The 21,472-nt window shown below is 41.4% G+C and overlaps 1 protein-coding gene across 1 annotated transcript in view; it reads right to left on the minus strand.

The window, feature by feature from the left end:
- The window catches only part of GALNT9 (polypeptide N-acetylgalactosaminyltransferase 9), a 148,074-nt gene that overhangs the window by 108,123 nt on the left and 18,479 nt on the right, over positions 1–21,472 (minus strand). Inside the window, exon 2 of the mRNA XM_030501646.1 lies at positions 8,368–8,548. Coding sequence (XP_030357506.1) covers positions 8,368–8,548 — 181 coding nt within the window. The remainder of the gene's footprint in view (positions 1–8,367; positions 8,549–21,472) is intronic.

The following is a 21,472-nucleotide window of genomic DNA, read 5'->3' on the forward strand; positions in this document are numbered from 1 at the left end:
CTGCAGGGTAGGGACCTTACCCAGGCTGCCCATGCTGTCAGGTCATTCTTCAACATGCATTGCTAATACAGAAATTCCCTCTTGTTTCTGTATGCCTTGGAACATTTAACAGTTTGGATTGGATTCACTTGAAATCCTACTTAAGCTGTCGTCCTAGGTTCCCAAGGGAGATACCTCCAGAGGACATCACACAGTATATACATCATAAGCAATGCTACCTTGTCTTCTTCTTCTCCATTGACTATACAGGCAGCCAAGTCAATCACCTTAAATTAGATGTCTCATTTTTAGTCAATGTTATGCAACCCATCTTAGGTAAACTATTCATGTATTCAAGAGTACCTTCTGGTGCAGACAAATTGCAGGGAATGGCTTCCAGTCTCACTGCATTTAAACACAACACTGCAATCAGTTATTTTTTATGCTCCCTAGTTAATCAAATTCAGCCTTCACTAAATTTACATTTATTAGTGCTGACAGTCATGCAGAACTTGTCTTCAACAATTAATATACACAAAGACACTGCAAAAATGTAACAGGGAAAATCACTGCATTTGAACATAAGGTGGGGTTTTGGAAAAGGTTGTTCATTTTTATGATTCTTTTTAATTTATCCGTGCTGCTCCTCCTTTCATTATCCCCTGGGCCAGTGTTAATAATCAAGGTCTATGTTATACACTTCATGCTATAATTAAAGTCACTACTTAATTGGAAAGCCTAGCACTAAACAAAAGGGAATCAATAATCTATCTAATGGGAATTCAGAAAACTTGAATTCAGTATCAGAAATAACTGTGAGCTATTGCCATGTGTCTAGCACTGCTACTGCGGACACAGCATGGAGTCTGGCTCATGGGGACTCTCTACTTAGGAGCCATGTCCTGCAAAAACCTTTGGTACTGTGTACCCAAGCCCTCTGCGGTGACCAACCCCTATGCAGAACAAAGCAGAACGCAGAGGTCTCGTGGTCCCACCTCCTGGTCATGCCCTACTGCAGCTGGCCAAGCAAAATCAGCCTGAGAAACTTCCTGATAATGGCCTCAAAGTCATTGGAAAGTCTCTCAAGAATTTTTTAGCATTGTTGGGAAACACAGTCACAATATGTTAACCTGTTCCTCAGTCAGTCTTCTCACTGGAGTAATTTAACGTTGTATAACTCATTAAATATTGAAAGACCTGATGGTGACCTGGAATTATGGAGACCAAGGTTTGAGCCCACATTCCAATTAATATACAGTTATTTATGCAAAGCGAGCAGAGCTCCAGCAGAGGTTGGAAGAAGACCTCCAGTATCTCCATAAACAGGGTCAAGTCACGACTACAGGTCTCAGTGACAACCTCAGAGGTACAGTACAAACACAGAGCACTGGAGTGCACAGCACAGGGGCTGGCTGCCACTATCACAAGGAGTTTCCCTTCCCAGTCAAAGCAGCAGGTGATTTTTCTCCTCCCTGGAGGGCTTTACACAGTTCCAGACTGAGCCCTTTACAACAAATAGGAAACACTTCCCAACATGCAGTGATAAGCCTTTGGCATACACAGGGATACACAAATAAGCACAGCTGGCCCAGAGGCAGCAGTATGAGCAAATTTAGGTTGCCAACTGATACCTCAAATGAACTGAGTCAGAACTACAGCACTAAACACTGTGCAGTAGCTGTTCAGAGCCTGGCTCTCCACAGAGGAAGCAGCACAAGGGATTTACTCAGACCACACCAGCTCCTTCTGCTGCTGGGCACAATGAAAAGTCAGATCAAACGTGTGTGTATCTGTAGCTGTGTAACCAGTTGTGCACACAGATAATACTGTGTGCAAAGGCGCCTGTGCTATTTGTAGGGGATTCACAGCCTGCGGAAAATGTCCAGCCTGTGTAACTTGGCAAAGCCGGTTGAGATCTATATAAAGTCCCAGAGCACGTGTACACACATGTCCCCTTTGCACTGTTCAAAATCCACATCTGGACATTGATTTGGGATCTAATTAAAACACTTCAGTTAGTTTCAGCTCTTACTCAATTTCTCTCCAATAAACCATCCCAATCTGTTGCCCAGAGGTAATTCTGTCTGCTCCATTTTCTGTTTTGCCTTTTTTCTGCTTCAACTTACGTCATATGTGCAATCAGAATGGCCAAAATGTTTTTTTCACAATTTAGCATGGGTTTTTTAGATTTAACATAAAAACATAAGTCAAAAGGTTTCCTATTAAAAAATAAGCCTAAGTGAAATCAAAATATTGTGCCTGTACTGTCATCGTGAAACCCTGTCAAAAGGAAATGCTTGATTTTAACTGATGTTTCCCTTTACTGTGACCTGACATTAATCTGAAAGTATGGTAGAATCTGGTGATAGAGAACATTATTTTAAAACAAAATTTTTCACAGGAAACTAAATGTTTTATTGCTCTAAACACTTAGTTTAAATAATCGTTTTACAGAAGAGGTTTCAGCCTAACACAAAACATTTTTAGGTGGGTTCTTTTCAGTTGTCATTTTCTGCTCATCAGAAATTCTTATCCCTGAAAAGTGCTGGATCTGTTCCAGTTCAAATATTCCTTGCAAAGGGGCCCATTACGTTGCACTCTGGTTATCCTGAGAGGAATCCTAAGGGTCTGTTTTAATTTGGAGATTCTTGTGTCATTTTTTCTAAGCAGTGCAAATACCCAGTGTCCCCGGAGGATTTGAAAAGTGGGTCACAAGGCAGAGCAAGCTGCAGAGGTAGAGAAAAATCAAATAATACCAGGTCTATCCTTCTCCAATCCACTGATCCAAAAGCTGATGCTCTTTGAAAGCCATCTGCCTTCCTGCCCTGCTCCTGCAGAGACATCCAACACAGACGGGCAGAGGAGCTGCCCACTCCAACGGCCTCAGGCAGGGGCTGTTGTACCAGACCACTGATCCTCCTGTCACAACAGAGAACTTGCAAACACACACATGATTTGGCTCAAGAGTGCTGCTGACTGATGGCTCAAGTATCACAGCAAGTTCACAGAGTCCTACTGCCAAAACAAAGGGTTAAAACTGAAGGTAAGCATCCTGTGTTCTCAAAAGCTTTGAGCTCACCGGTCACTGAAGGACAATCTCTTACAGAAAGGCTGTTCTCTAGCTACTGGCCTCACACTAGCTACTGTTATTAAATCCTTGAATGAACAAATCAGAGGTCTATTTACCACGTCTGCCCTCTTGATAGCACTATTTGATCAATTCCAGAATCCTTTTTGATAGGTAATTAAAAAAGCTTTTCCTTAGGTATAGAGTGGAGTGAACCATTAATTACACTTTAGAGCCCTAGAGATGCAATTCCTTTGCTATTGTGAAATGTCTATAGCAAGCAACGAAAATGCTCGCCTCTATACAAGAACTGCATAAATGAAAGTAATTTCCTTGAGACCTAGATTTCTCTGCTTTTTATGGCTAAAGACTTGAGTTGTCTCGGCATTAATAAGTTTGTTCTTTAGGGCTGAATTTTCTCAATACAAACATCCATGACCATAACACAAAGAAATATCTTTGGCTGATAGAGCCAGCAGACTGAATCCATATATTAGTATTATTGTTATCACTGAAGTGCCACAATGCACTTGGCATCAAGTTGCACAAAAAAAGATCAGTTAAATTAAAGATCCTCACCAAGAGGTGACAATTTCTTGTAAAAGCCAATTTAGCCGTTATGGAAGCTCCAGGATCATATTAACTTTTCTCAAAAGTATGCATAATGCATCACAGCAAGTGCTTTTGACGGGTGCATGTGTGCCTATGTGTGGACGTGTCCTGCATGTAAAGAAACCCCAGAAGTTATTTAAGTTGCAAAGTCAAGTGATGGAAAGTTAGAAAATGCCAGATTTACAGGTGTTCTCTTGCAATCCAGCCTGTGCACCAGAAAGAACAGGGGAATTGATGTTATCCTGTGAGACGATGCTTATGTTTGAAAGCATCTGGTTAGCTGACACTTCCCAACTTTCCAGGATGCTGCACTGTAAAACAAACAGCTTTTGTAAGTTTGGGGGCGTTTTCCCCCCACCTTTGAATGAAATTCCTAAAGGTTTTGACTTTTCCTGCGTTCTTCATCTTTGATAAAGTCAAAATGTACTGTCTTATGGGGCTGTATCACCTCTGTCTCCATGCGTGACTGGGAAGGATGGAGTCTAATCCTTTGTTACTGGCGCACAAATAAGATATTTTCTGCTACAGTTGGCAGCAGTGAAGGTTGTTATTCCCCCAAAAGCTGCTGCCATTCCTGAAGCCTATTGCACCAGTGCAGCCTGTCCCAGTTAAACCTGTTCTCTTTCCCTACTCTCAGTACCCGTAACAAATTAAGCCACTTGCAGACAAATAACTACGCAGGGCTGTAGGTGGCTGACTCTGGGCACTTCTGTTTGGAAGTATGGGATCTCTATCAAAATCTCAGCTGTTTTGCTCCAGATCTGTATTTGATTATTCAGCCAAACATTGGCCCATTGACATTATGGTAAGAGAGGCAACGACACCGCCCAGCAGATTTCACAGAATTCCCATGGATAGGATTCAAGGCTCTTCTGCACCTATGCATCTCACATATTGGTAGAGATAACTGATACAAATAGATGTGTTTATGCTTTCCTGTGCATATACACAAGGGTCATTGGCCACCGCTGGATATATCTCCACTAAGTACTCAGGTTTATGTGATCACAACACACTCATTTTGAATATGGAAGAACATAAACGGAAATTAAGTCAATAATATTTCACCATTAAATAACACTTTTCCCAGAGAATCACAGAGCAAGCTCTAGCTTAGACAAGTGCTTCCAGGTATAAAATAACCTGTTCCTTACAAGAGAAGCTTCTCTTTCTTCCATTGCACAGAAGAAACAGAGTATGTTAGTGAGGGCTAGAAAGTCCTGCTAATACTTTACTGCTGGGAAAAGAGGTCAGGACATTAAACATCCTGAGCCCTCTGCAACATATTTTCCATGGTGGTATGGCCCCTGAAAAACTTCAGATATTGATATTATTTATGTATCTCTGAAATATATTGTTATATCTCTGATATTGAGAAGAAAATGCTGAGACATTTATTACACCACGTTAAGATCAAACTATAATTCTGTAATTATAGTGTGAACTGTAATCACAAGCAAGGTAGTTACTGACAGTGCTTCGATTTGGCACACAAATACAACATGCACAAAATCTGCTGTTGTCTCCTGTACTTAGTGATTCCTACGAAAAGAAAAGGCTTCTGAGTGAAAAGGAGTATCTGCACTGTCAGCAGGAGGTAGGAAAGCAGAACACAATGCAACTGTTTAGGAAAAGCATCTTGAGAGCCAGGCTACCCGCCCAGGTTTGCAGGCTTTACTGCAGTGGAAGGACATGGAGGTGACTTCAATTTAGGAGCCTTCATGGTCACGCTGTCTGACACCTCTTTAATGTAACATATTCTTTTGATTTGCTGCATGGGGGATGAAAACACCTCCTGAAAAGCAATTAAACTGCCAATTGTTTACTGAAGCTATGCTACTAGATGGAACAAAAGGCTTACTCTACCAGAATAAGATACTGGACAACAATAAGGGGGGAGTTCAAAGATAAAATGAACTAAAAGAAAACATTTCTGATCAAATGTCTTTTAAAAGAAGACTAAGCCTGGAATATTACAAGTCCCACATTTGCATAAGAAAATCATGTTAACATCCATAAATTGTGTCTATGCCATGCAGACTTGAGTATAAATTCTCTTTGTTCATCTCTTTAATTCCTACTGCTGTGTGCAGATACGCAGATCTGAACATTTTAAATGGAAGCCAGAATGGGGAGAAAGTATGGTTTAATACTTTGGGAATACTTGGAGCACTGTGTGCAGTTCTGATGTCTTCAACATAAGAAGGACATGGAACTGTTGGACCAAGTCCAGAGGAGGCCACGAGGATGATAAGGGGGCTGGAGCACCTCCCATATGAAGACAGGCTGAGGAAGTTGGGGCTGTTCAGCCTGGAGAAGAGAAGGCTACGTGGAGACCTCATAGCAGCCTTCCAGTATCTGAAGAGGTCCTACAAGGATGCTGGAGAGGCATTCTTCATCAGGGACTGTAACGACAGGACAAGGGTGATGGATTCAAACTGCAACAGGGGAATTTCAGGTTAGATGTAAGGAAGAAGTTCTTTACTGTGAGGGTGGTGAGGCGCTGGAACAGGCTGTCCAAAGAAGTGGTAAATGCTCCATCCCTGGCAGTGTTCAAGGCCAGGTTGGACAGAGCCTTGGGTGACATGGTCTAGGGTGAGGCATTCCTGCCCATGGCAGGAAGTTGGAACTCTATGATCTTAAGGTCCTTTCCAACCCAAACCATTCTATGATTCTATGAAAGTGAACCCACATAAGTGTTTTTATTAATAGACTGGCCATGGACTTGCACATTGATTCTAGCTTGCTTCTCAATTTAAAAATGAAAAGTCCTCCCTGTTTAAAAATGAAAAGTTCTGGGTATGACATGAATATAAATCACGAGCAGACGGAGAAGGGCTCAGTGATGACAGCTATTATCAAGAGACAGAGATGAGGTCTTTGGGCAAGTTAGCATACAAATTTGGACAAAACAAGTGGATAAAACTCTTTATATATTAAGAGCTCCCACCCTCTCCAAACTTTCACTCATTTTTCATGGCAAATTCAGTCTGAAGGGCAAGTATCTAGAGAAAAGTGTTTCAATTTCAGCATCTAGACCTAACTAGAACCACCTCAAAAATGTCAAAACGCCACAGGGCAGGCAGTTCTCCTGGTAACTCAGACAGGTAATCATGCAGCACGGCTGTATGAGATTCCCAAAACGAGCATGTCAAAAAGCTTATATGAGTGACTCAACAAAACTTCCAAGTAAAATTGTGGAAAAGCATAATCTGAAATGAAACATCACTGCATTGCAAATGCAGTCATGCTTCTGACCACTGCCGAGCTCGATCCAAGCTCTGCAGCCTTTGCTTTTGTACTTCCTAGTGGAGCACTCTCATTTATCACCCACCTGACCGCAGCAGCTAATAACAGGCCAGGTCAAACCTCACTGATCTTTCACACACTGATCTTTAATGATCTTTGGACCAGATCTGATGCACAACCCAAATATTTGCATAACTACAGATTTTGTTTTCCCCAGAATAATTCCATGATGGATTTTTATGATACATCAAGAAAGATGGAGAGATGAGACCACTGGACAAGCCATGTTGTGGTATCAAAGCAGATTTTTTTCTTTGCCGTTTCTTTTAGCTAGGTTTTCTTCTGTATAGCAAGTGTCTGAGAAAACAAATGCTGACTCAATACTTCTAAGATGACATTAATATGTAACACAGTTACTGAAATTTGTAGTTAAGCTGAAGTTTTGTTTTGCTGGAATTCTCTTTTTTTTTTTGGCAGCTCTAACTGCTGCCAAATTGAATCCTAATTCAATTGCGACGTACTCGCAGAGCACAGCTGTTTTGCTTGACTAAACTTTTCTTGCCACTTAATAAGATACTTTTTTATTTAACTTTCAGTTCTTCCCAGGAGCCCCAGTGGGTCTTTCAAAACAGAAGATTATTATTAGAAATTAATTAAGTATTCTTTTCAATTCTGTCTCCTGAGGGCAACTAGGCATTGCGGCTGATCTCCTCTGCATTAAGACATTACTGATTGTCATTCATAGGATGACAGTGTGGATGTCTCATCTGGAAGATACATAACTCCATAAATATGAAAGATTTGAAAGACATTCAATACAAAATATAATAAATCAGTACAAATAATAAACATGTAATTGCAGTGTCAAACATAGCACAGGCATGGGAAGAATATAACACTAGAATAAAAATAAATACATATTCCAAAGACAAAAAAAAAATCTTGTTGCAATCATAGGACCCCAATTGATCGCACTTAGTCCATGTTTCAGCACATTGTAAACCCTGAGTAAACAATTCTAAGAACATCGAATGCAATTAAAGAAAAGGCTGTTGATTTGACATGTTGGGGTGTTTTAAGTGACCAGTATCTAAAAAGTGTTTGCTGGCACATGACTACAAGCAGCACAGACTAAGGCTCCCACCTCTCATGGTGGGCTCAAGCTGGCACTACCTGGCTTTTTCTAAATGAACCAAACCAACAAACACCAATACCCTGATGTAGTTTTTCATCTGAGCCTTTGCATATGCGTATTAATGTATTACTCACAGAACTAGCACATGGCACTTCATGCTTGAGATGGCAGTTGGTCTGTTGAATTTTCACTAAACTCAGGGGTTTATGTATGACTAACTGCTGTCATTCTCTAACCAGGAAGGAATGTGAAAAGAATGTCACCATGGGTCAACAGAACAACAATCAATGACTTACTCTTAATAATAATGTGGAATTCAACTTACTTTTTTGGTCTGTAGTCAGGGATGGACCTGTCCAGTGATATCCTGTCACTGAGTTGGGCATTGTAACCATATTCTTCATACTTAGTTTCTGATTCATGGCTATCATCTCTCAGGGTAGCAGCCATTCCTCCCTGGCCCAAGCCTCCTGGACCTTCAACTAATCCCATGGGTTTTGCCAGACCTAAATGAAAAAGACAAACAAACCCCAAATTATTAAGATAAAGGAAATGGATCTAACCTCTTCTGTGACCACAGAATGTTGTTAGATAAATGAGATCCGAACTCTCATGAAACTCAGCTCTGAAACTCTCATGGCTCTGTGGAAATTATCCTCACCTTTTCAAACCAGAGTTCATATCAACACATCTTGTAGTATCAGTGCATAATTATAATGAACTATAATCAATTAGAAGCTTTCATGTTTTCTCCTTTTTCCTGTATAAATCCTGTATAAATCCAAACATTCCAAAATGCCTAATTATCCATAAGATAACGAATCGAGTTTGTCTTAGTAAGAACTGGAGGCCAGGCCCTTTCCCAGTATAGACCACTACAGCTCCATTCATTTGTTGAATTTCTTTCACATGTATAGATGCCAGTTTAACTCCATATTAATGTCAGTCTGGAGTAAGTGTTGGAGCTGAGGCATGTGCTCTGTGGCTCTAAGACCACCTGCAGCTCTTGAAAGGTTCAGGTTTGGTTCTCATGCTGGGAGTACAGCTGTGCAACAGGTCACCAGCTGCTGCTGGGTTGGAAATAGGGGAGAAATCTGATTTTGCTATGTGAGTCAATAGATGGGTCATTTGGACTCAGCTGCACAATTGCCCGGTCTGTTCCCACAAAGATGTGCTAAAATTATTAGGGAGCTGACACCATCTCTCACCTGGGAATTACTGCAGATTTCCTCTGTCCTTCAGATCTCTGACAAATGAAATATGTGTATTATACAAGATACTCAGCTCGATACAGCTTACAGGATCAGAAAGTTTGGACACAGCTAAGCTAAATTGATTAGCCCCACTTGGTTAGTGCTGAGACATTAGTCAGTCAGCGATGCATTTATAGGTTTCATCACTGGTAAATTACTAGTGAACTCCAAAATACACGTAAAACAAAACTAAACTGACATTAAAAATGCCCATATGATCACATCGCTAAGAACCTCTTCCATGGCAACAGGCATTTAACTTGGTGCTGAATTCTCATAAATAAGCTCCTCAAATATCCTGTGTTTAATGTCAAAGCTTTTCTTTCCAAAAGGCTCAGTATCAACAAGTCATTATAAACGAAAAAGCGATTTATAATAGTCTTGGGGATACCATACAGACATGTGCAAATATCCTCCAAATCATTTCCAACGCAGAGCAAAACAATTAGAGTTTGTCCTACTCAACATTTTGCTAATTAGGATTTTTTCAAGAGGAAGATGTCATTATTTCAACTAAACAATTAAAGAGAAAGACAGGGAACATCATCAACTTTTGCTCATAAAAACCACGTAAGGCAGTACAAAGACGAGACTGGCTTCTCCAAGTCACAGTAAGATCTGGGACAGTTTAGTCCCTCTTGAAGGAATGTCCCTTGCACCTCATTGCTAACATTGTCCCCTCACTCGTTATAGATTCTTCATAATTTCTGCCTAGTCACAGGACAGAACAGAGAGACAGCTGCTTGCTAGTGGTCTGAAAGAGTAAAATTAGCATTTTCTGCTGTAGTACTTATGAGAAAACCTTGTGCTAAGGTTAAGTGCAACACTACAAATGGTCTGAACATAAAAAGACTGAGTACCTGCAGTACCTGGGAATTCTGGTACTGAATTTCAGACATTGCCTAAAAAATACATACCTTATACTACAATCAGTGATCCCAAGTCAGGACAGATCTTGCTTGTGTTTGTGCCTTTGATGTCTTCTTCATGTTCCTCATCATCATGCACTGAAATGCTCAAGTGTCTCGGAGTGAATCGTGAGTCTTAGCAGGAGGGGGGAGGGCAGAAGAAATAAAAAAGAACACCCTACAGAAAAACATTCTTGGCGTGGCCAAGCTTTTGAAAAATTCAGACAGCTCCAAGCATTCAAGCCTAGCAAGTTGTTGCAAAGAAGGGAAAACAAGAGGCTCATGCAGCCATGGCCTCATTATAGGTGTGTGGGGGAGGTGAACTCCAGGTCTCACTAGCAAGGGAGATTGAACAGAGGCATGAGCAGAAACCTCCCCAGGCCATACACCCATGAAGGGAAAAGCAGGAAGACAAAGACAAAACAGCATCTTTTTTTCCAGGCTATTGTATTACTGGGACACAGAGAGAAAAGACCAACGCACTGAGCTACTGGGATTGCTGCTGATGCTTAATCAATAATGAATTTCTTCAAAGCTGTAACTGAAACAAAATACTAGGCAGAAGGAAAGGTATGCTCAAGGCAAGGGAACGTGGTGTCAGCAGACAGCTCTCTTCTTCAGGCAGTCACACTGACAACCTAGGATCTTCAGCCTTTGACAACTTATCCCCCAACATTCAGTAACGCAAAACAGAGCCCTCCTGCTGCTTAAGGACTACTGTTTCTCTCAGGCCAGCTGTGTTGTCTTCCTCTCCCAAACACATTTTCTTTCAGTAAGGTATGGAACTGTCCCAGAAGACAAGTAGGAAAACGCTCATGTCCTGTCTCAAGCTCACTAAGTGAAGAACTTCAATACACATTACATATTTCTGAAAATATTTTAGGAAGCTTCATTTTAAAGGAAATGGTAACATTTGTCCCTTTTTTTCCAATTGAGGATAAGACGCTATTTTGGCACTTCGACTAGCTTTAGTAGTTAATAATACTTCATTTAGAAAAATTAGAACGGAAGAGCCTAACAGTGTTGCCATCCCTGGCCTGACAATTACTCCTTGCTCAAGTAATTAGAGAAATTACATGTCTGAGACTGTAAATCTCTCCCCATCCAAAAAGAAAACCATGGCAGCCTAATGTCCCTGCACGATACAGTCTTAGACTTAAAAGACACTAATAGCAAGCAGTGATGCTGCATGCCTCTGCCTTACTTGCCCAATATCTGGCATCTTAAAGGGGGGCTCAGTTTCACAGGGAAGTCAGCAGCTCCCTCAAAAGAAAAAGCACAAACAGGGAGTCAAATTATGCACTTCAGAAGTTAAAGAATCCAGAAAACTAGACACTTCTTAAAGCCTACGCCCTTGAAAGACTGCAGTGTGGAAATTTATTTGCTGATCATTTGGAATCATCTGGGCTGGGTTCTGATGTTACATCAAAGCAAACTGAAGACTTCATTAAAGCTAACTGACCTGCTTTGATGAAAGGGTCTCCAAGATGTGCTGTGCTCATTTGACTTTAAGCAACAATTTAATTCCAGGAGTTGAAAACTTTATTCTTGATACTCTTGCAGTTGATGGAACAAAACACTTGTGTATTTATGACACAAGTCACAGGGGGATGAAACTTTCAACCCACAGGAAGCATCAAGCACTTTGCTATTTGTCTTATAGAGAATAATTCTCTCTATAATTCTTATAGAATTAGTTAGGTAGCCTTCCAAATCATGCATGACAATTATTCCATATACATTTTTCCTAATCTGATATTCTACCTCTTCATGCTGCTAATCTGATCTTGTTTTAGGAAAGACTCATCATATGTCTAACTTACTCTCAGAACATATTGCTGTGAGGTTTTTTCCCCATTCATTACCCAAATTTTAGCCTAGTCAGACTGACAGTTATTATACCAATGCAGTAACATTGACCAATATATAAAACCAATTAAATAAATTGTATCACATTGCTTCATTCCTCAAGAAAAGCACTAAAGTGTCTCTAGGATTCTTTAGGAGCAATAAATATAATATATTTTATATGTGTATGTGTGCTAAATGCAGCAATTACAGGCAATGTTCTTCAATGTATGCTTGGTTAGCTAGACACAATATAACTATGTCTCATAACTATGTTATCCTCTATAGGATAACATTTCCATAGCATTTGTCATCTCAAAGGATTATCTGTTGCTTCAGCAAATGTTTCTTCAACAGAGGACTTTGCCCTATGACTACTCAAGTCAAAGTCATAACTTGCTAACCCCCAAATCCACAGTAATCTGCACTGGTTAGCCTTTTGTGAAACAAACAGAAAAGGGGTGCCAGTTCAGCACCACCTTCTCACAAAAAGGTTGGTCTTCACAGATGGGATCAGCAGGCAGGCAATGGATCACAGTGTCCCCTCAGGTCTGGCTGAAGTAGAAGCTGCTGGTGAACAGGACACACCTTGCAGCACATCCTCCAGGCCCTCATCTGAGAGGTGCCCAACAGTCTGGGACCACTGAGCAGAATCATCTCATCAGGAGCCTTCCAGCATGCTGAACATAGGCACAATACCTGGGAGGACATGGAAGAGCAGAATACTCTACAGCAGTTCTCCCACAGGATGCATAGGAGGGCTGCCAAAGACAGAGAGTCAGCAAAGAACAAGTTACTCATGCCCTGTGGCTTGGGTGTTTTCTGCTCAGCAAAAACCCAGCCAGCCTTCAGGGACAGCTCATTCCCATTGGTCTCACCTACTGGAACAACAGGGAAAGGGATACATTTCTGGAAATACTGCTGCTTGGCAGAGAGACAATTGCTATTGATTTTATGTGCTGGGTGTTTAGGTCTTACAGTGACGGGGAGCAGTATAAAACCTACAAAAGACAAATGGAGAAGTGCTTCTAGTTCAATTTCCAGCATATACCTGGGGTTTAACCAAGGCAGACCAGATGAGAACATTTTTCTGTTTTCTTCATCTTACTGCGGGCTTCCAGATCCTCCTTTTATCCATGATACGGCTCTACCTAGCACCCATTTCACCATTTTTCCATGTGAAGCCACTGTGGACAGGGTACAGCAGCATTGCTGATAGTGTAACCCTGTGGCTCACGTCAAAACGAAGGATTGAAATCATGCTGCCAGCTCTGAAATGGTGATGGGCAGAGAGGGGAGAGAGGGAACAGTGGCAGTGCCCAGTGAGCTGCTATTTTTACAGCTGTCTTTTCTACCAATTTTAGACTAAAAAGATCTACAGCCCATACACCAGGATTGGTCATACCTAGTTCAACGCTGCAGATGACAATGGGGTCACAAATAATTAGTGTCTGTCACTCATGTCAAATTTACTGCTCTCACTGCAGAGATTTCTGTGTAAGACAGAAATTGCTGGGAGAATGGAGAGCACAATGAACCGGCCTCAGTTTCTTGACCAGATTAATTACTCAGTAGGATGCATAATTTTCTAGGAAGAAAAGAGACCTTCTATTTTTCACCATAAACCCTGTCATGATGGGAAAATTACTGAAGAGATTTATGTGAGAAAGTATGGCAAAAGCAAGATCAAACTACATCTGTGATTTTTTTTACTGTTCTTTTTCATTTGCAGCACAATTACAGGCAGATGTAAATCAGGTTCAGCCAAGGTTCTCAGATGTAACTAACCTTTTGACAACTCCAAGTAAAAATAAGCAATTGAAAATAATTATACAGCCATGTTCACAATACTATACATCTGTTCTTAGCCTTTTTCTGACCTTCCTGCTATGTCTGGCAAGATCACCCTTCAGCAGCTGCAGCTCTGCTCCCATACCTCATCCCTCACTCATCAGAAGGGATGCCGGGCACAATCACAGCGCCAGCTTCACCCCCAAGGCCACTGGGTCCCGTCAGCACTGACAGAACTGCTGCAAAACCTCTGCAATGGCCCTGCTGACCTGTCTCAGTCTTAGGTTGAGAACGGCTCCAAAGCCAAACTTCTGAGCTTTATCTACTTAAACCATTTGCACTCCTGAGTAACAACATAGAAGTGTTCTGGTTCTAGGAGGGAATAAAACATTATCTTCTAAAAAACCTTGGTACAGTCACCCAGCAGTTTTACTTGTGACTCCTGAAACATTTCTTTTAAACAGGAGACATAAAACTCACCAGCAAAACAGTCATTTCCTTCCTTTTCCAGCTCTGATTTCTCAGTTGAAAACATCCCTGCATACCTTGTAAGGCAATAAAAATCTTTAGATCCTAGTTTAACCAGGGGAAGAAAAATTCAGGGATAATAGCAACTCTACATAGACTGATACAGGTGTCTTTTAGCATTTCCAGTTATATCTTCTGAAAGAAAATAAAAAGGTTCATAGACTCCAGGGTAGGTAATGCAGCTAAAACAAGACTCAGCTTATGATTTTTTCTTTAAGCTACTTCTATATAAAATCACAGAATGGTTTGGGTTGGAAGGGACCTTAAAGATCATCTAGTTCCAACCCCCTGCCACAGGCAGGGACTTAAAAATTGGTTGTGTTTGGTTTTTTTTTCTCCTTGTGTATGTGTTTAATGAACATATAATCTCCACTCTATTTTTGCCAATACAGAAGAAAGGACAGTTCTTAAAGTATCTTCTCTGAGATCTAGTTTGGTTGCAGGAAAAACCCTTTTGGAAGCAGGTATTCAGTTAGTTGCACCTAACGAATCGGTCCTAATGCTTCCATCTTGAATTACTGCATTGTGCTAATTTTGTCATCTTGTTCTGTTGCAACTAGAAGCTTCAAGTGAAGGCACAGCCTCACTGGCTGGCATCTCTGTAGGCATGGAGGAAAAAACTGGTCTTCCTCCTTCAGGAGCTAACAGTACATGTTGGAGTGAAGCGGATGCATAAGAAAAGCAGCTGGCTGGAGGAGGAGGAAAGAGCAATAAGAGCGAGCTGTTCAACACTAAGCAAAAGGTCTCTGCTCACCAGTTGCCTGACTGTTTATAGCTCCCTTTTAGTGATCCCTAAAAATAACTAAGAGGAACAAATTTTCCAAGTTAACATGTTTACTTCAGAGAAAGTCTCAGTCACATAAAGGGTGCCTTGCCTCTCATATGCACCCAGGGAGGCCCTGATGGGCTGCTCAGTGCAGTATGTTGCCCAGTCTGGGTGTTAAAGGAGGCATCTGGGGGAGGCTCAGCAAGCCTCTGTGGGGCTCTCTTATTACAGCAAAGAGAAAAGGTGCCATGAGCTTTGCTGCGTCCCACCAGGCAGATGGTTTCACAAAGAAGGGACATACAGAGGCTAAAAAATGGCAGCAGTAACTACTTCTACATCTCTGGATAAAAACCACCCAAGTTACTTACTACATTCCAAAAGAAGGAGATTTGGGGCTTGAGACTCAGTATCAGAAAAAGATGTTTTTTTCAGAAATAAACAAAATCGTTCTACCTTGGACACTTTAGCTGTTGGGCTGCTCCAGGACAATGCTGCAACAGCCACTGAAATATTGCAGTGCCTCCTGAACACCACTGAACCTGGCTCCCAACCTTGAAGTTGGAAGGAGTCATTCCACCCACTTTTGGGCAGAAATGATCTGCTGAAAGGTTAAGGAACTCCCCAGGATTGCACAAGATATGGAGCCAGAAATCAAAACTAGTGACTGCCTGAATTCTTGTCCTGTTGTGGTTGATTTGTGAATCGTAAACTAGGCCCCCTCAGTTTCTAACACAGGCCCCTGGCAAAAGCTGAAACATCTTCTGTCCAGTGATTCCCTGTGATGCCAGCACTGGTAGATGACAGCCAATGTAGTATCATATGGCATCACATGTAGAATGGTATTTCTCTCTTCTCCATCCTATGATACCACCCTGACTCTGCCAAAATGCTGAGCAAGTTTCACAGCTTGTACTTTCTTTTTCCTCCCTCTCCCATGCTGTATCCTTCATTTTTGCCAAAGAATCCCATGCAAACATTTCCAAACAAGGGATCTGCCTTTCCTTGACTTCCATAAATAGTGCACAAGCTATAGTTAATGAAGAAATGACCAGAGCTGGAGTGGATCTCTGAGATTATTGCCTTGGACAATATGAAACAAATTTTGTGCCATAGGCATAGATTTGCTGTATGCATTAGCAGCTCAGTACACGAAAACTGAACCTAGAAAAGTAAAAGCATTTTGCAGTTGTAAGTGCCAGGATCAACAATATCCAGAAAAATAAACTTACTGGAAACTATTTCACTATTTGACACTATTTCAGTCAACTTTGCAAACAGTAGTATGCAGCACAAGGAGTCAGTAGGGTTGAGCTCATGGTTCAATCTAAATGTTAAACAGAGCCTGGCTCTTAATTTCTGCATATCCCAGCTCTCCATATCCCAAATCAGTTTCTCCCAATACAACCCTGCAGTAAACCTACAAAATATATAAGATTTGCTTCCCAGAGAACTGATCTGAATTTTGCCCATATCAAAGGTGCTTACTTTCAAGCTAGAAGGAATGCTGTATGTGGATGAGATTTAGTTTTAAATACAGAAACATTCACCAAATTGTGCTCTACAGGGACAGAGGCTCCAACCATCTGCAAAGAGGAAAGCAACAAACAAAACCTCATCCAATTTAAATGACTCCAGCACTTCCATTTATCTGAAATCCAAAATGCAGTCCTATTTTTTATGGTTGTAATCAAGTTTGCTGCATCCTTCCTTGAAAGATTTATGCTCCCTAGAATCCAGTATCAGCCCCAAGAATCTCTGAAGATATAACCAGGGAGGAGACAAACAGTCTCCTGAGGCTGATGGTTTGGAAAAGGAAAAAAAGCACAATAACTTGTAAAGCTGAAGCACTTCATGTTCAACTTTTCGGCTTTAGAAACTAGGAGGTGCAGTGGTTTTGTACCTTGACCTCACCTCCAGACCATTCTGTTTGCTCCAGTGGAAGCCTGCCATAATATTTCTCAACCTTCATCCAGATGACTGACAATCCTCTAAGACATTTATGTGTGAGAAAACTGCTGGTGTGGTGGTGAAGGAATGCAGTGATTTGGCAGCTCTGCCTGTAGGAGGGCTGTCCCTTGGCTGCCCACAGAAGCTAGTCAGGCAGTTAGGACAAATTACGTAGAAAGAGGACTAATAGCCAACTCCTTATGTGGTTTGCCCTATGTTTCTTCTTCCTCTTTAAAATATGGCCATTTCCTGCTTGCAGAGAGCACCCTGAGGCACAGCCTGTGAATATCTGTCAAGTGTTTGAAGTGAGTTAGATGGAAACAGTCATAAAAATGCCCAGGGCTGTTACCAGCATCTGAGCTGGAAGCTGACCTTTATTTCATCCTACACATTCTGCCCCTACCATATTGATGCATTAATCCTTAAACCCTTTCTACCTGTCTACCAGGACAGGATTTGGCCAGAACGACTTTTTCCTTAGTGTTTTCATAGCATGTAGTCTAGCTTCAGGACACCATTGTAGCAGATGCTACACAAGCCCAGAAAGACGATTCCTAGCCCAAAGAGCTTGCTATTAATGTTGAAGACAAGAAACTGATGCAGAAAGATAATCAGGGAAGAAGACAACAAGACAACATGGTTCAGTGGGAGAGACAGAGGTTGCAGTGCAACAGTGGCCTGTGGATTTCATCCTTGTCGTAACAGCAAGAAAACAAGTTACTTCAATAGCCCACTGGAAGTTCATCTTTTCTACCTCACTGAACAGATTCTATCCCAATGTGCCCTCCGTACACAGACGGCTTCTTGGGAACAAAAAGGAGAGGATTCCTAAGGGAAGGTAACCTAGGGACAGAATTTGGAGTCTTCTCCAAAATAATGTGATCAATACGTTTCTGAAATTATTCCTTTTGTAGAAAAGCTTGTGATAAAAGCTCCCTACTCATTCAGATTATTTTGAGATGACGAAAGATGGCAGTTCTGATATATGTAAGGCAAACTTCCCACTGAGAAGGCTCAGCACAACTCCTTCTGTGTCTGTAGAGGGAAGAAGACCATGGAGATCTCTGCTAAAGCTGCTCCATGCCAAATGCAAGATTCCTAATGTACAACTTAGTCCTTTCCTCTTCTTCAAAGTTTTATCTGAGGAAATACAAAGAGAAACATGTAATGGAGGGCCAGATGTAGGAGATAAGTGTAGGAAAAACAGTTAGTTAGCACATTGTGGAGAAGCATCAAGTCCATCAACGTATACAACAGGCCTGCTGGGGAGAAGAAAGGAACATATGTCCTTGCACAGCCACCTCCTCTCCCTGACCTGCTGTTCAAAGGTGCAGCATAGAGGCCACTGCTGGCTGCACCAGTCCTCTTATAGGCCCCATTTCTTGTTCATTGGCTTAGCAGAAACAGAAGCATTGCATAAGCTACTCCCTCTCCAGACACAAAATTCATTAGCGCTTTTTAATTGGAAGAAATACTGCATTTTTATGTACAGATACCTAATATCAAAAGTAATTGCTTTTATAAAATAGTCATTTGGAACTGGTGTCCCCCTGAGATGAGAAAATATATTCTAATTACAACAGATAATTCAATAGGAGATGAACAGATTGACAACTGGAAGGACCAAGAAATAGGAGCTACACAGACATGAAGATAAAAGATCCTTTGTGAGGTAGGACACTGATCCCAAGCCTATAGATATTAAGAGAGATGCCAGAGTTTTGTCAGAGGCTTGCTATAAACAAAAATCAAGGAGCCCTGCTCTTCAGGAAATTAAGAAGCAAGGGACAACTATGTGATGTATTTTTAAACTTAAATTTTGAGTAACAAAAAGAAAAGCCTGCCTCATATGCATAATTGTAAATTATACATATGCGATTCTGATTTTATTTTTCATTTTAATGATCAAAAATATGATTCACAGCGAAAGATCAATTTTGTTTTCTATAAATAAATAACAGATGTCAAGATTCTTCTAGAAGTTTTAAGATGTCAGATGGCTTGTGGTTTGTGCTGGTGAAACATACAAAAGGGATTTTTCTCTTCAGGGCATTGTAGGAAAGCCAGAAAACTCCTCTGGTGATGGCATAAATCTGGAATTGGGGAGGGGAAGATGAAATGTTGGTGTAACAGCCCACTGATACTAAAAGGAGACAAAATCCAATGTCATCAGTTTGGTATCTGGCCTCTGGCAGTAGCCAATACCTGAGGCTTCAGAGGAAATGAAACACAAATCATAAAGCCCTTGGCCAATTAAACTCTGCAGAGCCCCTGGAAGCAAAGTTCCTTTCTGAACCCCACAGGTAGGTAACTAAAGCCCTGAAGCATAATATTAGGTTACCCTCATTATCTTAACCCAGATAGGTAGAAACAGCTTAAAACTACCCAGTGCCCTTTAAAAGCCCAGCCGCTAGTATTGGATTCAGTGGCCTCCTGCAGCAATGAATTTGCTGGTACTGTCATGGTCAGTGTCACTGACTCGCATGAAATGGATCACCTGTATCAATATATCAGATTTTCTTTAATTTTTCCAGGGAAAGAGAGTAATCATTTAAACAATAACAGAGCCATTCTAGTGATAGGGAAAGGGGCTTCTCCTTGAAAAGCTCCAAGATGCAAGAAATGAAACTCTGGGGCTGTTTAATTTGATCCAGCAACAAGCTGCTTCACGTCAAGCTTAAGGGCTTTCATTTCATTAATGAGAAAAGGATCTTTTGAAAAACAAGGTGTTTGCTTCTGTGGATCAGAGGTAGGGAAGGCAAGCAGTGGACCACTGCAGGAAGGGAATTCTGACCCAAGGGCTGAAGGATGGAGCGCACAGGTGAAAAGATGCTGTTGTATGCAATGACATTTCCCCACACCACCACAGCTTACACATCTCTAACCATGAACACACCCCTTTGGTTTCTGTTGCAATTCTGGATGAGAAATCCCTGACTGTCCTATTCTCAGATGAGCTCAGCTACAGCAGTAAACCCCACATGGTTAGGTTCCATAAAGAAGAAATCAACTTTGAATACGAGGAATCTAAAACCACCACCTCTATCTAACTTCAGGTCCTATACAGGCTTGTATAGGCTGTATTGCATTCTACAAAAAGGCTGTATTGCACTCTACATTGCCAAGCCTGCTGAAGTACTTCCTTTCAGCCCAGGTTTCAGTCAGGCATCCTTGGGACTCCGCTCTGCCTCAGAGGGTTTGTGTCCAAGACTAAGCAAGACCCGCCTCTCCCTGCTCAAGGGTGTTTGGAGAGCTCTTGACAAGGGGCAGACAAGCCCATCTCTTGCAGCATCGTCTTGTAATCATGCTCCACATTATTTGCAGACATTCATATGCCTCCCTGCTCATTTACCTAAACAGCCTGCTATTAAACTAACATAATCACACAGACAGCTTTACCAATGACAAAGTTGCACACAACAGTTGCTTTTGGTATGACTGAAAAGCTCATGGTTGTTCAAGCCATTTTACGCAGCAGAGGATGACAGTATTAAACCCAGATGCAGTAGCTGTTGGAACTCAAAATCACATCATGCTTCAAAGTAGGATGTCAATTTTAGTTCACCAAGTCCACCTCTGGCAATGCAACTACAATAAAGAGACAACATAACACCTACAGACCTGATTGCTATGTCCACTGTTCTCCCTTCCATGCTCGAAGAGTGACTGTCCAGTGTCTCTGTTGGCCACAAGAGAATCAAATGACCTGAAGAAGTCCCCAGTTTTGTCAGAGCAGTGCTGGTTCTCTAGCTGCTGCTTCTCAATCTTATCACAAGTCATTTCTCCTTGAGAATAGATGGCAGAAGAGATCAGTTGCCACTGAGGACATGAGATCTCAGATACTTCCATCAGATCTTTCTAAGGGCCCACACCTGAAAATCGGTTAACTTGGATACTGGTTCTGACAGGAGCCAGAGAATGCCTCGATTTCTCTGTTCTGCTTTCAGTGTGATACCGTAGGCTCTTTAAAGCTGGCGTATTTTCTTTTGCATCATTACACAGCAACATTGATAGCTGGCTTCAAAATATACTCATTTTCCTGACAGATTGCCTATTTTACATCTGTAGATACATGTTATTTTTCTTGAACTGTGTTTGTGTGCTTCTTTTTCAGGCACATCTTTGACACCTCTCAGGAAGTTTGGCTTGGAAATTTGGCTTGAGATAGAACTTACATCTTTTTTTTTCCTCCTCCTTCCTCCCTTGTCTTTATCTTCATATCTCATGTCAACATGCACTACAGCTGTGCCTTGCCTGTCAATGCCAGGCTGCAGTGCCTCCTTCCATCAACCTGTTATTATATGTATGATTTAATTTTCTACCAGCAGGACAAGTCAGTTCAAAACCAAAGAAAGAACACACTTTAAACCGCAAAAATACAGCCCAGAA

This window comes from Strigops habroptila, chromosome 11, assembly GCF_004027225.2.
Source record: "Strigops habroptila isolate Jane chromosome 11, bStrHab1.2.pri, whole genome shotgun sequence".
In the NCBI taxonomy this organism is placed as follows: domain Eukaryota; kingdom Metazoa; phylum Chordata; class Aves; order Psittaciformes; family Psittacidae; genus Strigops; species Strigops habroptila.